The 26,654-nt window shown below is 42.4% G+C and overlaps 2 protein-coding genes and 1 pseudogene across 2 annotated transcripts in view; 1 reads left to right on the forward strand and 2 right to left on the reverse strand.

Annotated features, from left to right (window-relative positions):
* The window catches only part of DDX43 (DEAD-box helicase 43), a 34,398-nt gene extending 22,444 nt beyond the window's left edge, over positions 1-11,954 (reverse strand). The window contains exon 1 of the mRNA XM_012788769.2: positions 11,879-11,954. The gene's annotated coding sequence lies outside the window, so the exon portion shown is untranslated. The remainder of the gene's footprint in view (positions 1-11,878) is intronic.
* A 9,544-nt stretch (positions 11,955-21,498) lies between these two features.
* OOEP (oocyte expressed protein) lies at positions 21,499-22,781 on the forward strand. Its single transcript, XM_012788767.3, has 3 exons — positions 21,499-21,688; positions 21,909-22,088; positions 22,481-22,781. Exons 1-3 carry the CDS (start codon positions 21,499-21,501, stop codon positions 22,558-22,560), a joined length of 450 nt encoding a protein of 149 aa, XP_012644221.3. The 3' UTR covers positions 22,561-22,781.
* Positions 22,782-24,530: 1,749 nt separating this feature from the next.
* On the reverse strand, positions 24,531-25,030 carry LOC105884654 (peptidyl-prolyl cis-trans isomerase A pseudogene; annotated as a pseudogene).
* Between the last annotated feature and the right edge of the window lie 1,624 nt (positions 25,031-26,654).

Raw genomic sequence — 26,654 nt, forward strand, 5'->3', positions numbered from 1 at the left:
CCCTTGCATTTGCACAGTAGCGGGATTCCCGGGCGAGACCCCTCCCTGCGCCCCCGCTCCCGCCACCCCCTGTTGACTTGGCTGGGGTGGAAGAGGGAGGGTCCCGCCGCCTTCGAACTTATTCCTCCGACCCTGCTAGGCAAGGAGCCACTTTCCCACAAGGGGGCAGCAAATAGCGCGCTCTTGGCTCTCAGAGCTGGGGAATGTGCAACTTCCACTTGAGTTTAGGCAGGCACCCATGTGAGCTCAGTGGGAAGCCTGATTTTGGAAAGTACGCCCCATGAGGTTTAATTTACCACCTGGACCAGAGTGGGTGGCACTATCATTATGTTGAACACTTACAACCTGCCAGGCTCTCTTCTTATTTAATTCTTAGAAAACTGTGATGTGGGTGTGGATATCCCCATTATATCGATGAAGAAACTGAGGTCTGAGAAGACCTGCACTTGGGAACACAGGTAGATATGATGCAAAAGCTGGGTATTTTCTGTCGTGTCATTTTGTCTCAAAAAATAAAAAAAGAAAATAAATAAATAAAAATAAAAAAAAAACGCCTATTTTAGAGTAGCCAGGTAAGGAGTTGGACATATTCGATGAATTTTGTATTTCATGATTTTTTTTTTTTGAGACAGTCTCACTTTGTTGCCCAGGCTAGAGTGAGTGCCATGGCATCAGCCTAGCTCACAGCAACCTCAAACTCCTGGGCTCAAGCAATCCTGCTGCCTCAGCCTCCCAAGTAGCTGGGACTACAGGCATGGGCCACCATGCCCGGCTAATTTTTTCTATATGTATTAGTTGGCCAATTAATTTCTTTCTATTTATAGTAGAGACGAGGTCTCGTTCTTGCTCAGGCTGGTTTCGAACTCCTGACCTCGAGCAATCCGCCCGCCTTGGCCTCTTCATGATTCTTTGTACTCTGATACAAATAAAATTGCAAGAGAAAAAAAATGCACTCTCTAAAGGAATAAAATATGCTTGCGATTGTTAGGCTTAAAGAATTTGCCCTCAGCTGGGCGTAGTGGTTTATGCCTGTAATCCTAGCACTCTGGGAGGCAGAGGCGGACTGATCGGTTGAGCTCCGGAGTTCTGAGACCTGCCTGAGCAAGAGCAAGATCCTGTCTCTACTCAAAATAGAAAAAAAATTAGCTGGGCATGGTGGCGCACGTCTGTAGTCCCAGCTACTTGGGAGGCTGAGGCAGGAGGATCGCTTGAGCCCAGCAGTTTGAGGTTGCAGTGAGCTATGATGCCGGCACTGCACTCTATCCAGGGCTTACTCTGTCTTAGAAAACAAAACAAAAAAATTCCGCCCTGTCTCAGTATCTCAGCAAGCGTGCACAGAATGAGTTGATCATTTAGCTCTCTGAGATCCAAAAGAGAGAGTATGAGCGCAGTTTCACATTAGTCAAGGTTGGGAGTGCTTTTCTGGCTTCCGTGGGCTGAGGGAAACGAAGAATTCGCAAGCTGCCCCGACTTTCCACAGGACTGTCTCCGGCTGCTCACGCCCGTCTTTGTCGCCAGGATCTGCGCTCTCAGGACGGCTCTTCAGGGTCGCTGCGCACGCTGCGTCGCCTTGGCGAAGCCTTCGCCTTCGAGCATCAAGCGCCGGCGAAAGTGCAGATGCCTTGGCTCGCCCGCCGGGGGTCTGGCCTGCGCACTGGGGAAGCCCGGGAAAACTGCCCACGCCTGAGGGGCCTAAAATGCGCCTGGAGCTACTTAGAGGTCTTTCCAGGTTCGAGCGGGCTAAGGCATCCCACTTTGACCAAGAAATGCCTGCGACCTCTCTTGAGAAGGGCGGGGGAAGATTTAACGGTGCTCACAAGCCCCGGACGCATCGATTTGCACATTCTTCCCAAGAGGAGCACCTGGAAAACCCAGTGGTGTTTGACCTACCCCGTAGAACAGATGGAAAAGATCTTTGGTGAGTGTTTCGATGGGTCTGTCGTCTGCCAGGCCTTCTCAAACTCTCTCCAGCTGCACCCAGCGGCCCACATACAGTCACCGGCTGGCACCTTGCCCGGTTCTGGGCCGCCCCCCTCCCCCCCCCCGTGCCGCCCCTGCAGCCGCGCTCCCAACTCCGGAACAAAAGGGCCGCTCTGCCCGCCGCATTTTCAGCAACTGACCGAGATCCTACAATAAACAAATTCTGGACCCCAGGGAGCTTCAGACTCCCGGAAAGAGAGGGCAAAGCCCACGAGGAGCTGCCCTCCGCAAGCTGGAGAGCCAGGAAAGCCAATGGTGTAATCCAATCTGAGTCCCAAGGCTGGAGAACCAAGAGCTCCCAATTCCAAGAGCAGGAGATGTACCAGCTCAGAGAGAGTGAATTAGTTCTGCCCCTGCCTTTTGCTCTATCAGGCACTTATATACAGAAAAACCCAACTCCTTCCTGAGGTTAGGAAGGACCTCTGGGGGCTCCAGACTCTGGGTGGGGATTGTACTGTGTAAGTACCGGTGCTGTGACCTGGCCGAATACGGAAATGTGAGTATGGGTCCCCACAAGGGCCACAGCACAGGTACTTGCTTAGTCCTACCCCCACGCAGGGAGCTCCAGCTTATCTGAAACTTTGCAACTGAGCTGTTTCTGCTTCTCTGTAACAAAGTGCCTTAGGTCCTCTAGGAAAAAAAAAAAAATGGGATGTTTTGTTGTTACTAATATATAAATTCAACAGCAAAGTTTCTGATAGTCTGTAATTTTAGAGAACAAAGTTTCTTAGCAGCAATCTTTGGACCGTGATCTCAACCGGATTCAAGGGAGAGTTCACGTCTAGCACGAACCAAGTTCCGGTCACTTTTCTTGATTGCTCAGACCTGCCTGTCTGTGTACAAGAATGACTTGGGGATAAGAGGAAAATTTGGCGGCGGGGCGCCAGCTGGGCTGAGGAGGGAGCAGTAAGATTCTCAGGTGGGCATCACCAAAATCCATTTCGGTGGATTGGTTTCTGCGTTGAAGTGCAGACGTGGATTAAAGTCAGACACGCTCAGGCCTGAGTGAGCAACCAAAGCCCAGTTCGCCAAGGGTGAGCGCAACAAAGTCCTGAAAAAAGCCTACCGCGGAATTTCGGAACTCGGAGAGCCCCACCCCTAGTCGCTCACCGGCCTCCAGGACCCGACCAGGCGGGGCCATCCAATTCCACAGCCCGAGGGCGCACCGCCTCCGTCCGTCCCGGCACACCCTCCGCAGTTAGCTAGTGGATGGACGAAGCGTTTAGCGAGCAGGTGAAGAATCTCAGCACACTGCTAGGTCGTCAAGGATCCCTACTTGAAAAGTGGCTGTTAGTAGGGAGATGGCGGAGCGGCCGCGAAAGGAGGCGCGGCGGGCGCAAGCGGCGGCGCGGGCCGCTGGTCTCGGAGTCAGAACTGACTCGGAGGGGCTCCAGTCCCGGCAAAGAAAAAAAAGAAAGAACAATCCAGCCCCAAAGTTTACAAAGGGTTTTCACGTCCCCATTAGTTCGGTCCTAACTCGACCTGGGTGGGACAGTCTCTGAAAGCGCAGAGATGGCCGCGATGAGATGCAGTCCTGTGCTCGCAAGGCTCAGAAGCCAAAGCTTGTAGAGCCCGGGGGCAGGGGCAGGTAGCATGGGCTGCCTAGGTGTGAGTGCTTGGACTTCGCACCTACGAAGCTAATCCTGCGCTCCCGGAACCGGCTGTTCCTTGCTAAGGCAAGCTCTGCCCCACACTCAGACAACCTAGCCCTTGACTCCACTCCCTTGTCACGTTTCTCCCTTGCTCTGGCGTCCCCAGACATCTACGCTGTCCAGTAAGTACCAGAGCCCGTAGGCACGAGTGACTGTTGAGTACTCAATATAAAACTGGGGTCATGCTGTTCAAATTCTAAACTTGTTCTTTTCACGCAACAATAGATCAAAGTGAATTCTTCTGGGTCATTCCATTCAGTTTATTTTATTATTTTTAACACAATGTACTGTATTACATGTATTATGTGATTCAAATACTTGTTCCCCATTTTTAAGCATTTTCTTTTTTTAATCATTCGTTCAACAATTTTCAGCCAGGAACAGTGGCTCATGCCTGTAATCTCAGCACTTTGGGAGGCTGATAAGGGAGGATGGCTTGAGGTCAGGAGTTCAGACCAATCTGAGCAAGAGCAAGACCCTGTCTCTACAAAAAATAGAAAAATTAGGCGGGTGTAGTGGAGCACACCTGTAGTCTCAGCTACTGTGGAAGCTGAGGCAGGATGTTCACTTGAGCCTAGGAGTTTGAGGTTGCAGTTAGCTATGATAACTACTGCACTCTAGCCCAGGCCACAGAGACCCTATCCCCCACCACAAAAAATAAATTAAATAAATATAGTCAGCCTTTGGTATCTGTGGATTCAACAGTACATTCCAGGGGAGAAAATGGTCGGATCTGTACTGAACTTGCACAGATTTTTCCTTGTCATCATTCCCTACGCAATATGGTATAACAACAATTTACATAGCAATTTACATTGTATTAGGTATTACAAATAATCTAAAGATGATTTAAAGTATATGAGAGGTTATATGCAAACAGGTTATATGCAAATACTATGGTTATATGCAAATACTATGACTTTTTATCTAAGGGACTTGAACATCTCAGGATTTTGTTTTTCCTGCAACCAAACCCCAATGGGTACCGAGGGTTGAGACTGTAATTTATTATATGTGATAGGTCAAATCTGGGAGTTCATAATATCCCTAGGGAACAAATGTGTAGGGAAACAAGAGAGCTAAGGGATGGGAGCTTCAGAACACCAAGCTTTCAAAGGAAAGCAGTGGAGAAGTCAGGACTAGTAATAGAGGAAAGAAGAGAACAAAAAGAGGAATACTCAAAAACCAACACAGAAAAGAGAATCCTCCTGTAATCCCAGCACTTTGGGATGCAGAAGAGAGAGGATCACTTGAGGCCAGAAGTTCAAGATCAGTCTGAGCAACATGGCAGGATCCTATCTCTACAAAAAATAATTTAAAAAATATTAGTCAGGCATGTGGCATATGCCTCCCAGCTACTCAGGAGGCTGAGGCAGGAGGATCACTTGAGCCCAGGAGTTTGAAGTTTCAGTGAGCTATTATGAAGCCACTGCACTCTAGCAGCCCTGAACAACAGAGTGAGACCCTGTATCAGAAAGAAAAGAAGGAAATGAAAGAAGAGAAAAAAGAAAACAAAGAAAAACATGAAGCAGAGTTCAAGGAGAGTAAGGATGTAAATAATAATAATGTCATTGGACAGAGGTCACTGGAGACTAAGGATTCACAATTCTCAAGGTTTCTGAATAGTATCATTGTGACTTGTGACCTAGTTCTTATAATTTTGTCTAAGGTTAAATCAAAGAAACCAATTTTTAATTTTCTACTTCCATATTATGTATTGTTCTTGTTCATGTTTTTGAGCTACGTATGTTTGCACCCATAAAGACCTATAGTATTCTTTTACATGTTTTAAAATCTTACAGTTGTGTTATACTATACATACCCATTTGTAATTTGCTTTCCTGTTATATGAATGTACTGCTCATTATCCTTTGCTCACTTTTAAAAAATTGTATTCTATTGTATTCTCTGTATTTTTCCAGTTAACTTTCAGTTTTTCATGAATTCTGGATATTGTTTATTAGTTTATATGTAATGAAAATAATTTCTCCTATTCTGCTTTCTGCCTTTCTTATCTTTTTAATGATGTTTTAGTCCTATAGAAGACGTTATTTTAAAAACAGTCAAATCCACTAATGTTTTCCTTTACAGTCTGCTTTTTGTGTCTTAAGAAATCATTCTCTGCTGCGGTAATAAAGATATTCTATATTTTCTGCTAAAAGATATAAGTTGAGCTTTTCATGTTTTGTTCTTTTTCTAGAATTTTCCATTTTTTGTGGTGTAAGGTAGGATTCTAATTTTATTGTTTTTCTATATAGAGTGCCAATTGGGACCATGACTTTGAAAATGCCATGCCTTTCCTTTATTGGTTTTTAGGGCTATAGCAGGCATAGGCCAAGTTGTAATAAATGCAGGGATCTTATTTTAGCTTTTTTGTTATAATACTTTAGTCTATTTGTGTGTGTGTATACATATATATGTATATGGTTTGTGGTTTTTTTCTAGGAGACAGGGTCTCACTGCATCATCCAGGCTCAAGTGCAGTGGTAATGTCATAGCTCACTGCAACGTCAAATTCCTGGGTGAAAGGGATCCTCCCACTTTGGCCTCCCAAAGTGCTGGGATGACAGGCATGAATCACTGCTCCACCCTTGGCTCGTACATGATTTTTAAGCTCAGTATATAAAATTCCATGAAAACCACTGTCAGAGTTTTAAAAACACTCATTACAGAAAATTTTCAAAATTCACAAAAGTACAGAAACTAGAAGAATTTTCTCCATGTACCCATAACCCAATTTCAACTATTATCAATGTTTTTCCAATCTTTTTTCATCTAATCCCCTACTTTTTATTTTATTTAATGGAGTATTTTACATAAGTCCTAGACATTCTTTTTTTTTTGAGACAGAGTCTCACTTTGTTGCCCAGACTAGAGTGAGTGCCGTGGCATCAACCTAGCTCACAGCAACCTCAATCTCCTGGGCTCAAGCAATCCTTCTGCCTCAGCCTCCCGAGTAGCTGGGACTACAGGCATGTGCCACCATGCCCGGCTAATTTTTTCTATATATATTAGTTGGCCAATTAATTTCTTTCTATTTATAGTAGAGACGGGGTCTCGATCTTGCTCAGGTTGGTTTTGAACTCCTGAGCTCAAACAATCCGCCCGCCTCGGCCTCCCAGAGAGCTAGGATTACAGGCGTGAGCCACTGCGTCCAGCCTAGTCCTAGACATTCTTTACCTTGCTATGTATCTCTTAACAGATATAGAAACTTTTCAATCATAACTTTATTTTTTTCTCTTTTCTTTCTTTGATTAGTTTTTTTTTTTTTTTTTGAGACACAGTCTCGTTTTGTTGCCCAGGCTAGAGTGAGTGACGTGGCTTCAGCCTAGCTCACAGCAACCTCAAACTCCTGGGCTCAAGCAATCCTGCTGCCTCAGCCTCCCAAGTAGCTGGGACTACAGGCATGCGCCACCATGCCCAGCTAATTTTTTGTATATATATTAGTTGGCCAATTAATTTGTTTCTATTTATAGTAGAGACGGGGTCTCGCTCTTGCTCAGGCTGGTTTCGAACTCCTGACCTCGAACAATCCGCCCGCCTCGGCCTCCCAGAGTGCTAGGATTACAGGCGTGAGCCACCACGCCCGGCCTTCTTTGATTAGTTTTATGTGTCAATCAACCATGACTTTAATGCCATTATAACAGCAGCCCATTAATATATCATACCTAGGCTCTGTTCAAATTTTACAGTCCAGATTTAAATAAGATCCACTTATCACACTCAACTGAGATCTTTTTTTTTTTTTTTTGAGACAGGATCTCACTCTATTACCCAGGCTAGAGTGCAGTGGTGTAATCATAGCTCCCTGCAACCTTAAACTCCTGGGCTCAAGTGATCCTCCTGCCTCAGCCTCCCAAGTAGCTAAGACTACACTTGCCACCACGCCTGGCTAATTTTTTCTATTTTAGTAGAGATGGGGTCTCACTCTCATTCAGGCTGGTCTCTAACTCCTGACCTCAAGTGATCCTCCTGCCTTGGCCTCCCAGAGTATCAGGATTACAGGCATGAGCCACCACACCCAACCTAGATACTTTATATTTTTTACTTATTATTTTAATGGGATTTTAAATTATTATATTTTCTGTTTATTGCTGCCTACTAGTGCACTATTGATTTTTGTATGTTCTTTTATCTAGTAAACTTGGTATGCTCTTTCATTAGCTGCAATCGTTTTTAAAATTTCTCTTTAACAATCATATCATCTGCTAATAATAACAGGTATTTCCCCTTTCATATCAGGGTTTGACTTGACACCATTGTGGGAGCTGGTTAAGTCTTTGTAAGGCTTTTCTTTCTTTAACTATCAGCTCTTGATGAAATACAAATTTTCAGCTATTTAAAATTCCATTTGTGTAAGTTACTTATGCTTTGTTTCACTCTGGTGAAACAAAGGTGGGTAGTTGGTCTTTTTCTATGGAGATGTGTTTGACTTCATGGCCCATTTATTTCCTCAGATTTTTAAAAACTGAAAGCATTTAACATAAGACTTTAGAATGCAAATTTGGACATAAATTATTAGTTTTATACATAAAATATTATTTAAACCTTATATTCTATATCCAAACTATCATGTATGAAGGAAGATTAAAAATGTTGTTAAATCCTCAAACTTCTTAAACGGGAAGAAAGAAAGATGAAATAAAAAAAAATATATATATAAAAAAAAAATGTTGTTAAAAATGAAAAGCCTCAAAAAATGGCAGATTGAAACACACAGCAGTTTTCAGGCATCCTGCCAAAACCCCTCTAAAATGACAGTAAAGATTTTTTTTAAATATTTGTTAATTGTTCATTTATCAAGAGAAACTATTCCTCAGCCCACATATTCATAGCTCAGGAACACAGGTCAGTCACATACTTCTATGTAAATCAACCTAAAGAAATTTTTTTTTTTTGGCTCAAGACATCCTCCTGCCTCAGCCTCCTGAGTAGCTGGGACTATAGGCACAAAGCTAATTTTTTCCTATTTTTAGTAGAGACAGGGTCTGGCTCTTGCTCAGGCTGGTCTCCAACTTCTGACCTCAAGTGATCTTCCTGCCTCGGCCTCCTAGAGTGCTAGGATTACAGGTGTGAGCCACGTGCCTGCCAAGAAATTCTATTTTTTTTTTTTTTGAGACAGAGTCTCACTTTGTTGCCCAGGCTAGAGTGAGTGCCATGGCGTCAGCCTAGCTCACAGCAACCTCAAACTCCTGGGCTCAAGCGATCCTCCTGCCTCAGCCTCCCGAGTAGCTGGGACTACAGGCATGTGCCACCATGCCCGGCTAATTTTTTATATATATATCAGTTGGCCAATTAATTTCTTTCTATTTATAGTAGAGACGGGGTCTCGCTCTTGCTCAGGCTGGTTTTGAACTCCTGACCTTGAGCAATCCGCCCGCCTCGGCCTCCCAAGAGCTAGGATTACAGGCGTGAGCCACAGCGCCCGGCCAAGAAATTCTTTTATATTCCAAAATCACTTTGTATCTGAAAGATGCCAGCTGTCCTCATCTCCTCAAAATCTTTCATAGAATCATAATTTCTGTAGAAATGCATATGCATATGCCTTCTTTCTTGGTTCAGACACACCAAACTTATACAAAGCTGCAACCCCTAGGGATACAATGAATGCTCCAACAATATGAAACCGTAGACACCTGCCCAGGAGGTCATGCATCTGAGGTTTCGTCAAAGCACTTGGAAGCCATGGTAGTTACTGTCCTTGATGGGTATGCCAACCTCAACATGTCCTTCCTGGATGATGGAGAAATGAACTGCCAGTAAATATATTTTCAAAATACATAAATGCACAAGGATAAAGAATGGGCAGGAATAAGGCAGCAATAAAATATTGGAAATTAGAAACAGATGAAAGTAGTATTTCATTAAGACCAGAGACAGATGAAATGTAAGCCTTGAAGAAGACTGTTCTATAGAAACCCAATCTGCCTCAGAAATGAGAGGTATCAAGTACCTCTGAAAATGGGGGAAAAGGTAGGAGAATAATTAGGTGAAAATCTATATAAGAGGTAGAAAGACCTCTCCCCAACAATTCTGTCCTCATCCTGATAGACAACCTATCTGGAAAAGATAGGAAGAGCCAGAAAAATCCTAGACTCTGGGCCAACTGATGCTGTAAAAGCAGGATGCTTCAAAAGTCTGTTCTCTGAAAAATACACAAGAAAAATATAAAAAATAAAATTTAAAAAAAGCAGGATGCCTAGCACTCTGGAGGCCGAGGCAGGCGGATTGCTCAAGGTCAGGAGTTCGAAACCAGCCTGAGCAAGAGCGAGACCCTGTCTCTACTATAAATAGAAAGAAATTAATTGGCCAACTAATACATATAGGAAAAATTAGCCGGGCGTGGTGGTGCATGCCTGTAGTCCCAGCTACTCAGGAGGCTGAGGCAGAAGGATTGCTTGAGCCCAGGAGTCTGAGGTTGCTGTGAGCTAGGCTGACGCCATGGCACTCACTCTAGCCTGGGCAACAAAGCAAGACTCTGTCTCAAAAAAAAAAAGGCATGATGCAGAATGGGCGCGGTGGCTCACGCCTGTAATCCTAGCACTCTGTGAGGCCGAGGCAGGTGGATTGCTCGAGGTCAGGAGTTTGAAACCAGCCTGAGTGAGACCCCATCTCTACCAAAAATAGAAAGAAATTAATTGACCAACTAAAAATATATATACAAAAAATTAGCCGGGCATGGTGGTGCACACCTGTAGTCCTAGCTACTCAGGAGGCTGTGGCAGTAGGATCGCTTGAGTCCAGGAGATTGAGGTTGCTGTGAGCCAGGCTGACACCATGGCACTCACTCTAGCCTGGGCAACAAAGTGAGACTCTATCTCAAAAAAATAAATAAAGCAGGATGCTATAATGAAAACAGGATTAATACAACCACACTGTCACCACTGACTCACTGAATCCTGAGACACAGATTTATATCTTCCAGTAAGACAAGTGGATAAGTTCTCTAAGGTGAAATTGATTAATTCAAGAAAAAAAAACAAAACAAAACTTCTCATAGTGACACCCCTGCTACTGACATTGGGAGGAAGAGTTTCCTAGGTGATAGCAAACCTTAGGAACCAGGCCCCACCCTTGAGAAGGGAAGCATGGTTGGTTTTAGCAAACTATGTTTTACTATGCTCTCCAGGTGATTTTCCTACAGCCAAAGTTTACAAACCTCTGAGACAGATTATTTTGCAATGAAGACTGTCAGTCAACAACATTAAACATATGGCCCAAAGCTGTCAATCAAGTTTTTTAGAGATCAACTCTTAAATAGGAACAAATATATTTAATGAGCAGATATTACAAGAAAATCTCTAACATAAAAGAAACAAAACAAACAGAAAAAAAGAAACCTGTGAAATTAAAAACAATGTAATGAACAGAAGAAAACTTCCAAACGCTCATTCATAAGGCTGGGCACAGTGGCACAGTCCTATAATTCCAGCCCTTTGAAGGGCCAAGGCGGGAGAATCCTTTGAGGCCAGGAGTTCAAGACTAGCTTGGGCACGATAATGAGACCCTGTCTCTATAAAAAATTTTAAAAATGAGCCATGCATGCAGTGTGTGTGTTTAAAGTCCTAACTACTTGGGAGGCTGAGGCAGGAGGATCGCCTGAGCCCAAAAGTTTGAGGTTGCAGTGAGCTATGATAACACTACTTACTGTACTCTAGCTGGGGCTACAGAGTGAGACCCAGTCTCAACAACAAAAAAAAGGCTTATTCATATCTTTTAAAGATAAGATACTACATTCATGAAATAAGAACCACAGATTATAAAAACATATTCAAAGACTAAAAAGAGAGATTTATAAAATTGGAAAGAAAAAATATGCAAAAAGGTAGGTATGGTGGCATGTGCCTGTAGTTTGAGCTACTCGGGAGGCTGAGGTGGGAGGATTGCTTGAGGCTAAGAGTATACTAGGTGCCTGTGAATAGCCACTGCTATCTAGCCTGGACAACATATAGACCTGGTCTCTAAAAAAAAAAAAAAAAAAAAAAAAGGAAAGAACAGAGAGAACATTCTCTTTCCAATTGGATTGTTAGATCAAAAGATCCAATATAATAATCAATTAACAGAGATTTCAGAAAATAAGAACAGAAAAAATGCTGAGGAGAAAATTACCAAGGAGATAATTCAAGAAATTTCCCAGAATGAAAAGTCTGTGTTTTCACACAACAACCAACCTAGTGGCTAAAAGAAAATTACAATGATACTTCATCAAAATGCTAAAGGACAAAGAAAAAGTCCAAAACACTTACAGAGCCTGGTGCAGTGGCTTACGCAGCTACTCTGGAGGTTGAGGCAGGAGGATTGCTTGAAGCCAGGAGTTCGAGGCTATAGTGTACTATGATCACGCCTGTGAATAGCCACAGGGCAACCCAGTGATATTCCTGTCTCTAAAACAAAAAAAACAAAAACACAGAGGCAGAATAAGAAAATGACACATAAAAAGGATATGTGGATACATGTTATTATACATTTGTTAAAACTCATAGAATGTGCAACACCAAGAGTGAACCCTAAAGTAAATTATGGATTTGGGGCTGGGCGCGGTAGCTCACGCCTGTAATCCTAGCACTTTGGGAGGCCGAGGCGGGCGGATTGCTCAAGGTCAGGAGTTCGAAACCAGCCTGAGCGAGACCCGTCTCTACCAAAAATAGAAAGAAATTAATTGACCAACTAAAAAAATATATACAAAAAATTAGCCGGGCATGGTAGCACATGCCTGTAATCCCAGCTACTTGGGAGGCTGAGGCAGTAGGATCGCTGAGCCCAGGAGATTGAGGTTGCTATGAGCCAGGCTGACACCACAGTGCTCACTCTAGCCTGGGCAACAAAGTGAGACTCTGTCTCAAAAAAAAAAAAAAAAAAATTATGGATTTGGGGTGTCAATGTAGGTTCATCAATTGTATTTTTTTTTTAAGAGACAGGCTCTTGTTCTGCTGCCCAGGCTGGAGTACAGTGGCACAATCCTAACTCACTGTAACCTTGAACTCCTGGTCTCAAACAATCCTCCTTGGCTGGGTACGATGGCTCACACCTGTAATCCTAGCACTCTGGGAGGCTGAGGCAGGCAGTTTGCTCGGGGTCAGGAATTCAAAACCAGCCTGAGGAAGAGTGAGACCCCGTCTCTACTATAAATAGAAAGAAATTAATTGGCCAACTAATATATATAGAACAAAACTAGCCGGGCATGGGGGCAAATGCCTGTAGTCCCAACTACTCAGGAGGCTGAGGCAGGAGGATTGCTTGAGCCCAGGAGTTTGAGGTTGCTGTGAGCTAGGCTGACGCCATGGCACTCACTCTAGCCTGGGCAACAAAAGTGAGACTCCGTCTCAAAAAAAAAAAAAAAAACAACAATTCTCCCCTCTCAGCCTCCCAAAATGCTGAGGTTGCAGGCCTGAGCCACCATCCCAAGCCATTCACTGATTGTTAGCAAATGTACCACTCTGCTGCCCTATGTTGACAGTGAGGCAGGCTGTTGCCTATATGAAGACCAGAGGTATATGGGAACTGTGGTTCTCACTTCTGCTGGTAAAGGTAAAACTGCTCTAAAAAATAAAGTCTTGGGCCGGGCGCGGTGGCTCACGCCTGTAATCCTAGCACTCTGGGAGGCCGAGGTGGGCGGATTGCTCGAGGTCAGGAGTTCAAAACCAGCCTGAGCAACAGTGAGACCCTGTCTCTACTATAAATAGAAAGAAATTAATTGGCCAACTAATACATATAGAAAAAATTAGCCAGGCATGGTGGCACATGCCTGTAGTCCCAGCTACTTGGGAGGCTGAGGCAGCAGGATTGCTTGAGCCCAGGAGTTTGAGGTTGCTGTGAGCTAGGCTGATGCCATGGCACTCACTCTAGCCTGGGCAACAAAGTGAGACTCTGTCTCAAAAAAAAAAAAAAAAAAAAAAAGAAAGTCTTGGCTGGGTGCTGTGGTGGTTCACACTTGTAATCCTAGCACTCTGGGAGGCCCAGGTGGGAGGATGGCTCAAGGTTAGGAGTTCGAAACCAGACTGAGCAAGAGTGAGACGCCTGTCTCAGCTGAAAATAGAAATGAATTAATTGGCCAACTAAAAATATATAGACAAAAAATTAGCCGGCCATGATGGTGCATGCCTATAGTCCCAGCTACTTGGGAGGCTGAGGCAGAAGGATTGCTTGAGCCCAGGAGCTTGAGGTTGCTGTGAGCTAGGCTGATGCCACAGCACTTTAGCTTGGGGAACAGAGTGAGACTCTGTCTCAAAAAAAAAAAAAACCCCAAAAAACGGAAAGGAAAGGAAGAAAGAAAGAATCTGAAGGAAAATTATTTAAAACTCAGGATAATATAAATGTCAACATATTTATCTCCCAGGAAAAGGACAATATATTCTACCAAATAAGTAAGCTGTTGAAAGACTTGGTACAGAGTCAATGCATTGCTGACTCTGAAGAGAGGTGCAGTAAAGGACTCAGCTGCCCTGGCTAGTTGTACTCTTTCATATACAGTCGTCCCTCAGTATCCACAGGACATTGGTTCCAGGCCCACGCACACACACCCACACACACACACACACCCACACACAGCAATAACAAAATCCAGGGATGCTCAAATCTCTTATACAAAATGGTGTAGTATTTGCATAACTTACGGCACATCCTCCCCTATGCTTTGTCATCTCTAGATTACTTATAATACCTAATACAATGTAAATGGTATGAAAATAGTTATTATACTGTATTGTTTTAAAAGTTATATTATTTTAATTGTTGTATTCTTACTTTTGTTCTTATTTTTAAAATATTTTGATCTGCAATTGGTTCAATCTGTGCATGCAAGTCCAGTTCATTCCTAGGCTCTTTATCTGGGGGCCTTGTACAGAGGTTGTCTTCAGGAACCTCTGCTGAGCATCCATAGGGGAGGCAGTGGAGGGGAAAAAGAAGGGGAAGTACTGAAGATACTTCTCCCCTGTCTGACTTAGAACCCAGGGTTCATAAAACTGCTCCCTTAACTATGAGATGACCCTAATGTGGTGCACTGTTCCATGGGAGGAAATAGAGCTGGGTGGGAGTGGGGGCGGGGAGCAGCACTTCTCCAGTTTTAGCTTCTTGCTTATTACCATGGCAATAAGTGATTAAAGGCTTAACTTTTTTTTTTTTTTTGCTTTAATTAGCTACTCTGACACCTACTGTAAGTTGAGTTTTGACTCCTGTCGGCCTCCTTCCCTAGGCATTTCTATCAAAAAGCCATTTCATCTAATTGAATGATTAGAAAAACTGTGTTTGAATGATTTAGAAAAACTCTTGGGGTTTTAAACTCAATTACATGGGAACCACCAAAAATCCATTACTTATTATAACCTTACCCTGGCCCCAGTTGCAAAGACTTATCTCCCTTGTCTTAATGCTGCAGCTGCCCCTGTAAAATTTGCCGGTGCTTCTGCTGAACTATTAAACAGTTTTAGGCTCCCACTTGACTTCATGGTTCCTTATGTAGTACAGACATTGATTGAGAACACAACATTTTTCGAAAAGCCTTTTAATCTCTTATGAGATCTGTCACTTTCTCATTACTACTTACCACTGCAATATCCTAAATCCTGGCACTGCCAGAAGATGGGGAATATCATGATTGTCTTACCTCAGAGAACATTCTGTACCTTGCTCAGATTTACTAGAGACTGTAATTAAGAACCCTGACCTCACATTTGTTGATGGATCATACCTCACAACTGAAAGTGGAGGTTACCAAGCAGAATATGCTATCACTAATTTAAGGCTCTACTTTAGAATATGGTCCTCTGGGGTAAAATCAGCTGAGATGGCAAAACTTATTGCACTTACTAGAGCTTGCCAAGTAGCCAAAGACCAGAGAGTAAAAATATATACAACTAGAAGGTATGCTTTTGTTTTTTTTTATTTTTTAGAAGGTATGCTTTTGGAATAGTATATGACTCTGAGATGATTCAGAAAAAAAAAAGGTTCTCATCTCTGCCATAACACCCATAAAAAATGGACAGGTTAAGGAACTTTTAGATGCACTCCTACTTCCCTGTAAGGTGGCTATTTTAAAGTTTGAGGCCTATGTAAAAAAAGATAATATAGAAGATTAAGGAAATGCTCTAGGAGACCATTATGCTAAAGAAGTCACTTTAACCAAGGCTGTGATCCCATCTAAACCCTCAAAAAATAAATCTCTAGAGTGATTAAAGAAGCCATTATAAAATGTCAACATTTAGCCCCTGATTTTGAAAAGGGTAAATAGAAAAAATCTGATTGTACCCACCACTCAGGTAATTTCTGGCACTTCTAAAATAACTACTTAGTAGCACCAGATGATTTTGAATGGATATTAGCTAAATTTCTCCATGAAACTACACACCATGGAAGAGACAAATTGGTTATTGTCTAAAATTGATGGAGAAATTTTAGAGAGATAGCTGAGGGTGTCTTTGGGTCATGTATCACCTGTCAACAATATAATCCTAGAAAAACTGTAAAGGTGGGACATGACCAGGAACCAAAACCTCAAGGCCCTTGGCCAGGCATGGTGGCTCACGCCTGTAATCCCAGCACTCTATCTAGGAGGCTGAGATGGGAGGATCACTTGAGGTCAGGAGTTCGAGACCAGCCTGAACAAGAGTGAGACCCTGTCTCCACTAAAAATAGAAAGAAATTAGCCAGACAGCTAAAAATATATGGAAAAATTAACCAGGCATAGCGGTACATACCTGTAGTCTCAGCTACTAGGGAGGCTGAGGCAGGAGGAGTGCCTGAGCCGGGGAATTTGAGGTTGTCTTGAAAAAAAAAAAAAAAAAAACCACAAGGCCCTTTGAACATCTTCAAATGGACTATCCAGCTTCTACCCTCCAAGGGATTTGAATATGTTTTTATTGTTATAGCTGCATTTTTTTTTTTTTTTTTTTTTTAGACAGAGTCTCACTCTGTTGCCCAGGCTAGAGTGAGTGCCATGGCATCAGCCTAGCTCACAGCAACCTCAAACTCCTGGGCTCAAGCAATCCTTCTGCCTCAGCCTCCCGAGTAGCTGGGACTACAGGCATGCGCCACTATGTCCGGCTGATTTTTTCTATATATATATTAGTTGGCCAATTAATTTCTTTTCTATTTATAGTAGAGACGGGGTCTCACTCTTGCTCAGGCTGGTTTTGAACTCCTGACCTGGAGCAATCCGCCCGCCTCGGCCTCCCAGAGTGCTAGGATTACAGGCGTGAGCCACCACGCCCAGCCTATAGGTGCATTTTTAGGATGGGTTAAGGTACTTCCATGACAAAAAGCTATAGCCTTTATAGTCACTAAAAGGCTGTTTGATTTTGTATTTCCAACCTGGGACATCTCAAATTCTTTTATATCAAGTGATTGAGGCACATTTTTTTTTTTTTTTAGGGAACTACAAAATACAGTGAATGAGGCACATATTTTACAGGAACCATTATAAAAAAATTCTGTAAGGATTAACCCCTTGCTCAAAAACTACACTATCCTTACCATGCACAATCTTCTGTGGAGGGTTAAGAGACCAACAACATCCTTAAATAGCAAAACTTTCAGGAACCCGAGGTTCCTTGGTCAGAGGTACTCTCTTTAGCCCTCTTGGCCATAACAGTTCACTCCTTTGGGGACAAATTGACTATCCCCCTGTGAATTAGTAACTGGAAGGCTCATGCTTTTTTTTTTTTTTTGACACAGAGTTCACTTTGTTGCCCAGGCTAGAGTGCCCTGGCATCAGCCTAGCTCACAGCAACCTCAAACTCCTGGGCTCAAGCAATCCTTCTGCCTCAGCCTCTCAAGTAGCTGGGACTACAGCCGTGGGTGATGGCTCACACCTATAATCCTAGCACTCTGGGAGGCTGACATGAGTGGATCCTTTGAGCTCAGGAGTTCAAGACTAGTCTAAAAAAGAATGAGACCTCATCGCTACTAAAAAAATAGAAAGAAATTAGCTGGACAACTAAAAAATATATACATATAAAAAAATTAGCTAGGCATGGTGGCGCATGTTTGTAGTCCCAGCCACTTGGGAGGCTGAGGCTAGTAGGATCACTTGAGCCCAGGAGTTTTTTTTTTGTTTTTTTTTTTTTTTTATTTATTTATTTATTTTCTTTTTTAATAGAGACGGGGTCTCGCTCTTGCTCAGGCTGGTTTTGAACTCCTGATCTTGAGCAATCCGCCCGCCTCGGCCTCCCAAGAGCTAGGATTACAGGCGTGAGCCACCGCGCCCGGCCTGAGCCCAGGAGTTTGAGGTTGCTGTGAGCTAGGCTGACGCCACGGTACTCCAGCCTAGGCAACAGAGTGAGACTCTGTCTCAAAAAATAATAATAAAATAAAAATAAAATGGGTTCATAGGAAAGTTACTTTTAGGATAAAATAACACTTATGATAACGAGGACATTGATAATCAAATATTTTGGGAATTTGAACTTACCACTCCTCAAGTTGTACTACCAGAAGAAAATGAATGGCAAGATGAGCAATTAGATATTATAAATCATCAGTTAATTACAGTTCTGAATGAAGCCAGTCAAAGATATAAAATGCAAATACAAACAAATGAAAAGAGAAGGAAAATTATCCGATTGGTTACAGACTATCAAAATGTATGTTCAGTATTCTTTTCTATGATAGACTGTTTCTTTTCTTCATTATCTTTGCCTCAATTTTCACTGTTTTGTTGATTATCTTTCTAAAATTTCTATATTACAATTGTTACAAATGTTGCAGAAATTGCAAATGTTACTGAAAAAATAGAACTCCAACTAAAATTATGTTAGTTCATCAACTGAACTAGCAGCCATAGAATGTATGTAAGGGAGTCTTCTATTGCCCTTTTGTCCAACACATTCCCTTACTTCTGACTGAGGATTTACCGTTTTAACTTTTTTTTTTGAGCCCTAAAGGCTTATAAAAGACATCAAATTGGATATTCTTCCATGCAACTCCTCAAGGCCTTTCACCAGTATGACTTACTGTGCATATGTGCCTCATCACGTCTGAGAAACAGCTCCTAAAGAAATAACCCCAATTGCAATGATCATGTCATTTCTCTGTGAGATGAGGAAACATTAGCATAGAACAAGAGCTTTTCCCATCCCAATAGGAAAAATACGAGCCTTTGTACCCTCATTGACAAACCAGATAAAAACACTTTATATAAGGATGAAGAGTAGAACAAGGGCATTCAGAATTTCGATTTGATCCCTTATATCCTATAATTCTAAACAAACAGGTCCTGACCTTATCAAATCCCTCAAATTATATTATTTGGTCTTCAAAGTCCTCCTTTGGAAGATTTCAACCAAAAGGTGAAAACTGTCCAGAAAAAAGGAAAATCTGAAAGAAACTTTTTTTAAAAAAGCAACCCAAAATAGCTGTAGGTTGGTCATATAGGTAATAGAACCTATGCCTATGAACTAAGCTGAACTCTCATCTGTGAGCCTGGAGTTTGTCAAATATGTACCAATTTTAACTTTTCCTATCAGATGAAGTATAAAGGCAGGACAAAATCGATCATTTCTCTCTAGACCCCAAGAAACCTATGCCTTTGTTAACCTTTTACCCTATGTACATCCATCACATTTTTTTTAATCTTATATATAATGCCACTTAGCACTAAAACCTATAAATAATGTGCCTCACATAAACCACTACAGGATGCATTCTCAGTTTGTGCTGAGTCTGTGTTCTTAGGCTACAGTCCTCAAACCTGGCTCAGAATAAAATTAACTTTGATTTCTTTAAGTCCATAATATCTGTTGTTTTAACCTTTTGGGTTGACATACATAATGAGATATTTAGGAATAGAAGCCAAGTCTAATCATGAAATTTATGTTTCATATACACCTTATACACATAGCCTGAGGAAATTTTATATAAACTTTATTTTATTTTTTTAATTTTATTTTTCTTTTCACTTTTAATATTTTAATTCTATTTTCTTTTTTTTCAACAGTCTATACATTTTTAACAAATTTTAAATAATTTTGTGCATGAAACAATGTTTTGACTGCATTTTGACTTTTACCCATCACAAAGTAAGGAATTTTCTACTTCTGATGAAAATTTCCAACTCTGGAGTTTCAGATTTTTTGATTAGGGATGCTCAACCTGTACTAGAAAGACTGATAAATCTGACTATATCAAAATTAAGAATTTGGCTGGGTGAGGTGGCTCATGCCTATAATCCTAGCACTCTGGAAGGCTGAGGCGGGAAGATAGCTTGAGCCCAGGAGTTGGAGACCAGCCTGAGCAAGAGTGAGACCCCCCTCTACTAAAAATAGAAACAAAATTAGCTGAGAGTGGTGGTACATGCCTGTAGTCCCAGCTACTCGGGAGGCTGAGGCAGGAGGATCGCTTGAGCCCAGGAGTTTGAGGTTGCTGTGAGTTAGGCCGATGTCACCGTACTTGCCTAGGAAAGAGGGTGAGACTCTGTCTCAAAAAAAAAAAAATGAAGAATTTGTTTATCAAAACACACCTTAAAGAAAGTAAAAAGACAATTTAAACTGGAAGGAGATATTTACAATATATATATAATTAAAAAAGAGACTAAGGGAGACTATGTAAAAGAGAGAACTTTCACATATTTATATCTTCAAGACTTTGTTTTACAATGTGCATATATTACATTGATTTTAAAAATTAAACAGAAGTAAAAAATCCACTAAAATTAGATTCAGTACCTCCTCATAGATATTATCTACTGATAACTATTGACGCCTAGATGATGTGGATGACGGACTTTGATATATTAATAGTATCCTGCTTTAAATAAAGGATTGAAATTATCCATTAAAAAGATTTTTAAAACAAACACATAGCTAATTGTAAGAGCAAAAAAGTATGTACACCAGACGCTATCTATTCTAAAACAACTACCAAACAACATTTCTAGAAATGTAGTAGAGAAAACATGTAAGAACACACATGGGTATAATATACACCAGCCCCAGGCTTGCTGTCCCAGCTACTTAGGAGGCTGAGGCAAGAGGATGAAATAAGCCCAGGAGATTGAGGTTGCAGCGAGCTATGACCATGCCACTGAACACCAGCCCAGGCAACAGAGGGAAACCCTCAAAAAAAAAAAAAAAAAAAAAGAACTGAGGCAAATGTGGGAAAATAGCAACATCTGTTATTTAAATTAGGGGAGGGTCATGATTGTATTTCATTACTTTTTTGGATGTGTGGTATCTTTCATAATTTAAATTTTTAATTAAAATTACAAACACTGGGAAGAAATGCGTGTTGACACTGGTTGTCTTAGGGCAGTGAAAATAAAGGAAAGTTGCAACATGTTCTACGACCACCTCTGCCGTTTTGTTTAAAACATGACACGGTTGCTTGTCTGATTTCAAAACGGTAGCCATCCAGAGAGTCAGAAGATAACAAGGAGCTGAAGAGGGAAAATTTACAGACTCCATGAGCCTGACCTAGGCCTGGTCCTATCTACCTGTCTTTGGAAGGTAACTTGGAAACCTTAACCTAGACAATGAAGATGATTCCCAGTCAACAGCGTGGCCAACGAGAGCTCACCCTGCGAATGAGTTACGAATGAGTTACGTGCCAGGACAAGGGCCTTTCAGGCCAAGTGATACCTTAGGAGGCAGAGATGACGACAGACAGCGTTGGAGACCCAAAAAGAGCTCAGTGAATACTAACTAGTTCAAGGCCGAAGAGGAAGTCCCGGCAACAGTGGGGGAGCAGGAAGCGCCAGGTGATGGCCCAGTTTCCACCAGGCCCTCCCACCCCAGGGGGCGAGGCGGTGTCGGAAAGGTGGGGCCGGCCGGATGCAGTTAAAGACAGCCGGGCTTCGCGCCTGGGTCTGGAGGAAGCCCAGCGGCTCCGAGTGATTTCTGCGGCACCTGGTCCCAATATGGCGGAGGCTGGCCCCAATATGGCGGACGACGCTGGCGCGGCTGAGTCCCAGCAGGAAGAACTGTATCCGTCTAGCATCCTGGAGAGACTGCTTCGGTCACCACTTCCGCCACCGCAGATTCGCATCCGGCCCTGGTGGTTTCCGGTGCAGGAACTGAGGAACCCTTTGGTGTTCTACCTGGAGGCATGGCTGGCAGACGCGATTTTTGGTGAGCAACCCCTGGCGTGCTAGTGGGCTATCCTGCTCCAGTCAGAAAGAAGCCTGGCGGAGCAACTCTCTACAGCCTCTTTCCCGGATTTGCAGGCCAAATGGGTTGCTGTGGTGCTCAGCTTCCAGCTGTTCCCTTCCCCGGCAAACATTCCCTTCAAATCTAGCTCCTCCTGACCCGAGACCATGCGGACCCTCAGAGTCTTGCCTTACCTGTTTAGGCCCAGACCGAGCCAGAATTCCAGAAATGGAGTGGATGAGCCAGGCCCTGCTGACGGTGAACATAGTGGACTCTGGGAACTTAGTTGAAATCACTGTCTTTGGACGGCCCAGTGTCCAGTGCCGCATGAAGAGCCTGCTCCTAGGCCTGGCGTGTTTTCATCGAGAAAATCGTGCCCGAGGTGAGAGTCTTTGAGAACCTGCTTGAGGAGGGAGCCAGAGGTGCCCTACTGGCCTTACTCGGCTTCCTTCCATTCTCCCTTAACCTTCTTAAAACTTATCGCGGTTTATAACCCACAGGAAGCTGCTGGCAGTTTCTGGGGAACCCCTGAGTAAGACCTTGAGAAAGTAAGCTAAGATCTGATGACAATAGGTCCATCATTGCCCAAGTCAGCCTCAGCTGGGCTACGGCAGTATTCTCAGGTCCCAGGTTCAGAGCCTCCATCCTGAGAAACAATGTTAACAGATCCTCCTCTCCTCCCCTCTCTCTTCACCCCCCCCCCATCATGGAGTAGTTTGAAACAGCGAACGTTTTTCTTTCTCCATGGTTGGTATCAATTTGCTTCTCTTCCAGCTGAGAAGATGAAGCACCTTGAGGAGATCTTGAAGGCCCGTGCATCAGGTTCCCACACTCCCCAGCGTCCTAATGCTTAAGGCAACATACTTGTCAGGGGCATTATGACAACAGTCCTGTTTCTACTAAAGATGAAGAGAAGCAAGTACAGTATTTCTATCTCTGCATTCCTTTTTCCTGTGTCTTGATGGATACTGGTTTATTTTGTTGCAAAAACGAATTTGTAAAAAAGAAATGGATTTCTGTTTCGTCCAATGGCAAAGAAATTTGCTCACTTAAAATAAAGCAAATTTATAAAATATTATTCATTCTTGTCTTGATGTGAGGGGTTGGATAGAAGGCTGGTATGTAGTGGTTTTGTTTTTTTCTTAGTTTCTACCATTTGGAAACTCCTAATCCTTTTATGACTTTATGGTCAGTCAGACCCTCAAGCACAGAGGTCAGAGATGCAGGGGCAGATAATCTCACAAACGGTGATCTGTTTTGTTTTTACATGTTTGGTTCTCAAACTTTATCCCTTTGCACTCGGATGTCGAGTGTGACTCAACACAGTTAGCAAAAATTATAGAGATTAAAATTACCCTTTGAATGTATCAATAATTTGAAATATAAAAAAATCCAAATCAAGTTTGTATGAAAAAAAACTCCAGTTTTTTATTCTACTGCTGCGTTTTGTAAAATCTGGGGTATTTAAAAAATTAAATCCCGAGTAGAATAAAGGAATCGAGAAAAAAAGCAAGTGAGTGCAAAGGGTTAAAGCTTGTACAAAGTCACCTTGAGAACTTGTTAAAATAATTTCCTACACCCCTTTCCCAGTGATTCTGATTCAGTGCATTGGGTTGGACCCATCATTTGCATTTCTCATGGGCTCACAGGTGCTGCCAAATCGACTCCTTTAAGGCTCTCACTTTGAAGCTGGTAGTTTGGCCCTGTGGAGCCCTGGATGTTTTCTTCTTGGAATTGAGCCTCCTACATGCACAACTGTGGCATTCCAACTTTATAGCCAAGGTAGTTAGCATTCATTATGCTGGGGCTGCTGTTCACTGAGGAAGAGCCTGGATCCCAGGCACTTTGGCTTGTGGAGAACATCCTGCCTCAGAGCCAGCTGTCTCCTTTTCCATGAGGCCGCACAGGTGTCCATCATGGGCCTGGATTTTCCATGACGTATTACACAAAGATAACCACTCTGTGCAAAACAGCTCCTACCCTTGCCACTGCCAATTTCAGGAAGCAGAGTTCATGGGACAAAGAGTGTCAAGAAGTCTGTCGTTTCAGGCTAAGTTGGGATTGGTTTGATTCTTATGCGATTTCTTCACCCCTTGGCAGTAAAGGGTGCTAGCGGTTTGCAAGAGTTTTATTTTCCTTAATGAGATGGTCTGGATATGTTGCCCAGGCTGGTCTGGAACCCCTGGGCTCAAGTGATCCTCCTGCCTTAGCCTCCACAGTAGCTGGGACTATAGGTACACTCCAGGGCAACTGGCTTGCAAGAGTTTTAAACTCACAAATCTCTTATATTGTGCTCCTTTGATTACAGGCAATATTGAACACTTTCTTACTTTGATTCAGTTTTATATTTTTTTATTCCTATAATGACTTCTTTCAGCTCTGAAGATAAGGATTTTTATTTATCTCTATAAATAGGTTTGTAACAGTGGTCCCTTATTACCAATATATTCCATCCTTTTGTGTCTCAAATTTTTGCATATGAAAGATTTTTATTTTATGTAATTAAATTATTTCCTCTGTGATGTCCCTGCATCCCCAGTTTTGCTCTTAAGCTTAAAAACTCCTGATTTCATGCCAATAAAAATTTGATATTCCTTCAAGTTTTTCCTGGTGGGATTTTTACAAAATCATTGAACATTTTTGGTAGGTTTAGTTTTTATTTCATAATCATAAATTCTGCAATCCAGCTAGATGTGGAAGGAAATAAGGAAAATATGGAACCCAAGAACAGCAAGAGCGCAAAGATTACAGGATATTGGGAACAGATGGGGTGGAGGAGTGAAGGAATAGTGTGGTAGTTAAGATAAAACACAAATCAAACTTATTAGAGTTGTCCACAGTCCATAATGGTGATCTTCTTGCTGGTCTTGCCAGTCCTGGACTCAAAGCACTCCATGGCTTCCATGATATTCATGCCCTCCTTTACCTTACCAACGATGCATGCTTGTCATCCAAACCCTCAGTCTTGGCAGTGCAGATGAAAAACTAGGAACCATTGTGTTGGGTCCAGCATTTGCCATGGACAGGATGCCAGGGCCTGTGTGCTTCTTCAGGATGAAGTTCTTATCAAATTTCTTCCTGTAGATGGACTTGCCTCCAGTGCCATTATAGCATGTGAAGTAACCACCAACCATGGCACATAAATCTTGGCATAATTCTGTCAAAGCAGGAACACTTATGACCAAATCCTTACTCTCCAGTGTTAAAAGCACAAAAGTTTTCTGCTGTCTTTGGAACTTTGTCTACAAACAGCTCAAAGGAGATGTGGCCCAAGGTCTTGCTGTCTACAGAGGTGATATTGAAGAACACGGTGGGGTTGACCATGGCTGGTGGCAGGTGGCTTTGGTCAGCATTGGTATCTGCAAAGCTATTCAACATTTCTGACTATTTGGGGGGAAAAGGGGTAAGTTTAAAACTTATTCCAATTTTTCAAAAGTTACTGGAGAATCCTGTACTCCTTCTATCCTTTGTTCACATTAACATATTGAAGTCCTAGCCCCCAGTACCTCAGAATGTGACTATTTGGAGATAGGGCTTTTTTTTTTTTTTTTTTTTTTTGAGACAGAGTCTCACTCTGTTGCCCAGGCTAGAGTGAGTACCATGGCATCAGCCTAGCTCACAGCAACCTCAATCTCCTGGGCTCAAGCAATCCTTCTGCCTCAGCCTCCCAAATAGCTGGGACTACAGGCATGCGCCACCATGCCCGGCTAATTTTTCCTATATATATTAGTTGGCCAATTTCTATTTATAGTAGAGACAGGGTCTCGCTCTTGCTCAGGCTGGCCTCGAACTCCTGAATTCGAGAGCAATCCACCCACCTGGGCCTCCCAGAGTGCTAGGATTACAGGCATGAGCCACCACACCCGGCCTTTTTTTTTTTTTTTTTTTTTTTTTTTTTTGAGACAGTCTCACTCTGCTGCCTGGGCTAGAGTGCCATGGCATCAGCCTAGCTCACAGCAACCTCAAACTCCTGGGCTCAAGCTATCCTCCGGCCTCAGCCTCCCGGGTAGCTGGGGACTACAGGCATGTGCCACTGTGCCCAGCTAATTTTTTCTATTTTTAATTGTTTGGCTAATTTCTTTCTATTTATAGTAAAGACAGGGTTTAGATCTTGCTCAGGCTGGTCTTGAACTCCTGAGATCAAGCAATCCTCCTCCCTGCCTCAGCCTCCCAGGGTGCTGGAGATAGGGCTTTTAAAGAAGTAATTAAGGTAAAATTGAGATCATATAGGCAGTTCCTTTTCCAATATGACTGGTGTCCTTATACAAAGGAATTTAGACACAGATATGTGTAAGCACAGAAAAACCATGTGAGGGCACAGAAGGCAGCCATCCACAAACACCTTATCTTAGACTTCTAGCCTCCAGAATTGTGAGAAAATAAATTTGTTGTTTAAGCCACCCAATCTGTGGTATTTTGTTGACAGCCCTAGAAAACTAATACAAAATTTAATTTTGTATTTCTCTGTGTTCCTTTTCATCCATGTGCCAATATTATACTATTATTAATAGGTTCATAACCTCTTAATGTCTAAAAGGGATAGTTGCTCTGTCATTATACCTTTCAGAATTTGGAGATATTATCTACCTATATATTTATTAGAGCTTGTACCAAATACCAGGCTCTGTGCCAAGCATCTAAATAGGATGCTTGGAGCACAAGTAACTTGCCTAGGTCACAGAGCCAGGACAGCAGGAGGAGAGTGGGTAAGATTTGAACCAAAACATTAATTCTAGGATTCAAACTCTTACCTCTGCACCATACTTTCCTGTTTGTTTTTATTTCTCTCCCCAGCTGAATTTAAACGTATTTTTCATTTTTTTATATACAGAAAGAAATTAGAATAAACCTTAATTTGTGAAGAATCCACAGTATTCTATTGAGGCACATGAATATTTTTATAACAGGTTGCTGATACAGATATTTACTAGTACCATATCCAAAATAA

Source organism: Microcebus murinus, chromosome 5, assembly GCF_040939455.1.
Source record: "Microcebus murinus isolate Inina chromosome 5, M.murinus_Inina_mat1.0, whole genome shotgun sequence".
NCBI lineage: Eukaryota > Metazoa > Chordata > Mammalia > Primates > Cheirogaleidae > Microcebus > Microcebus murinus.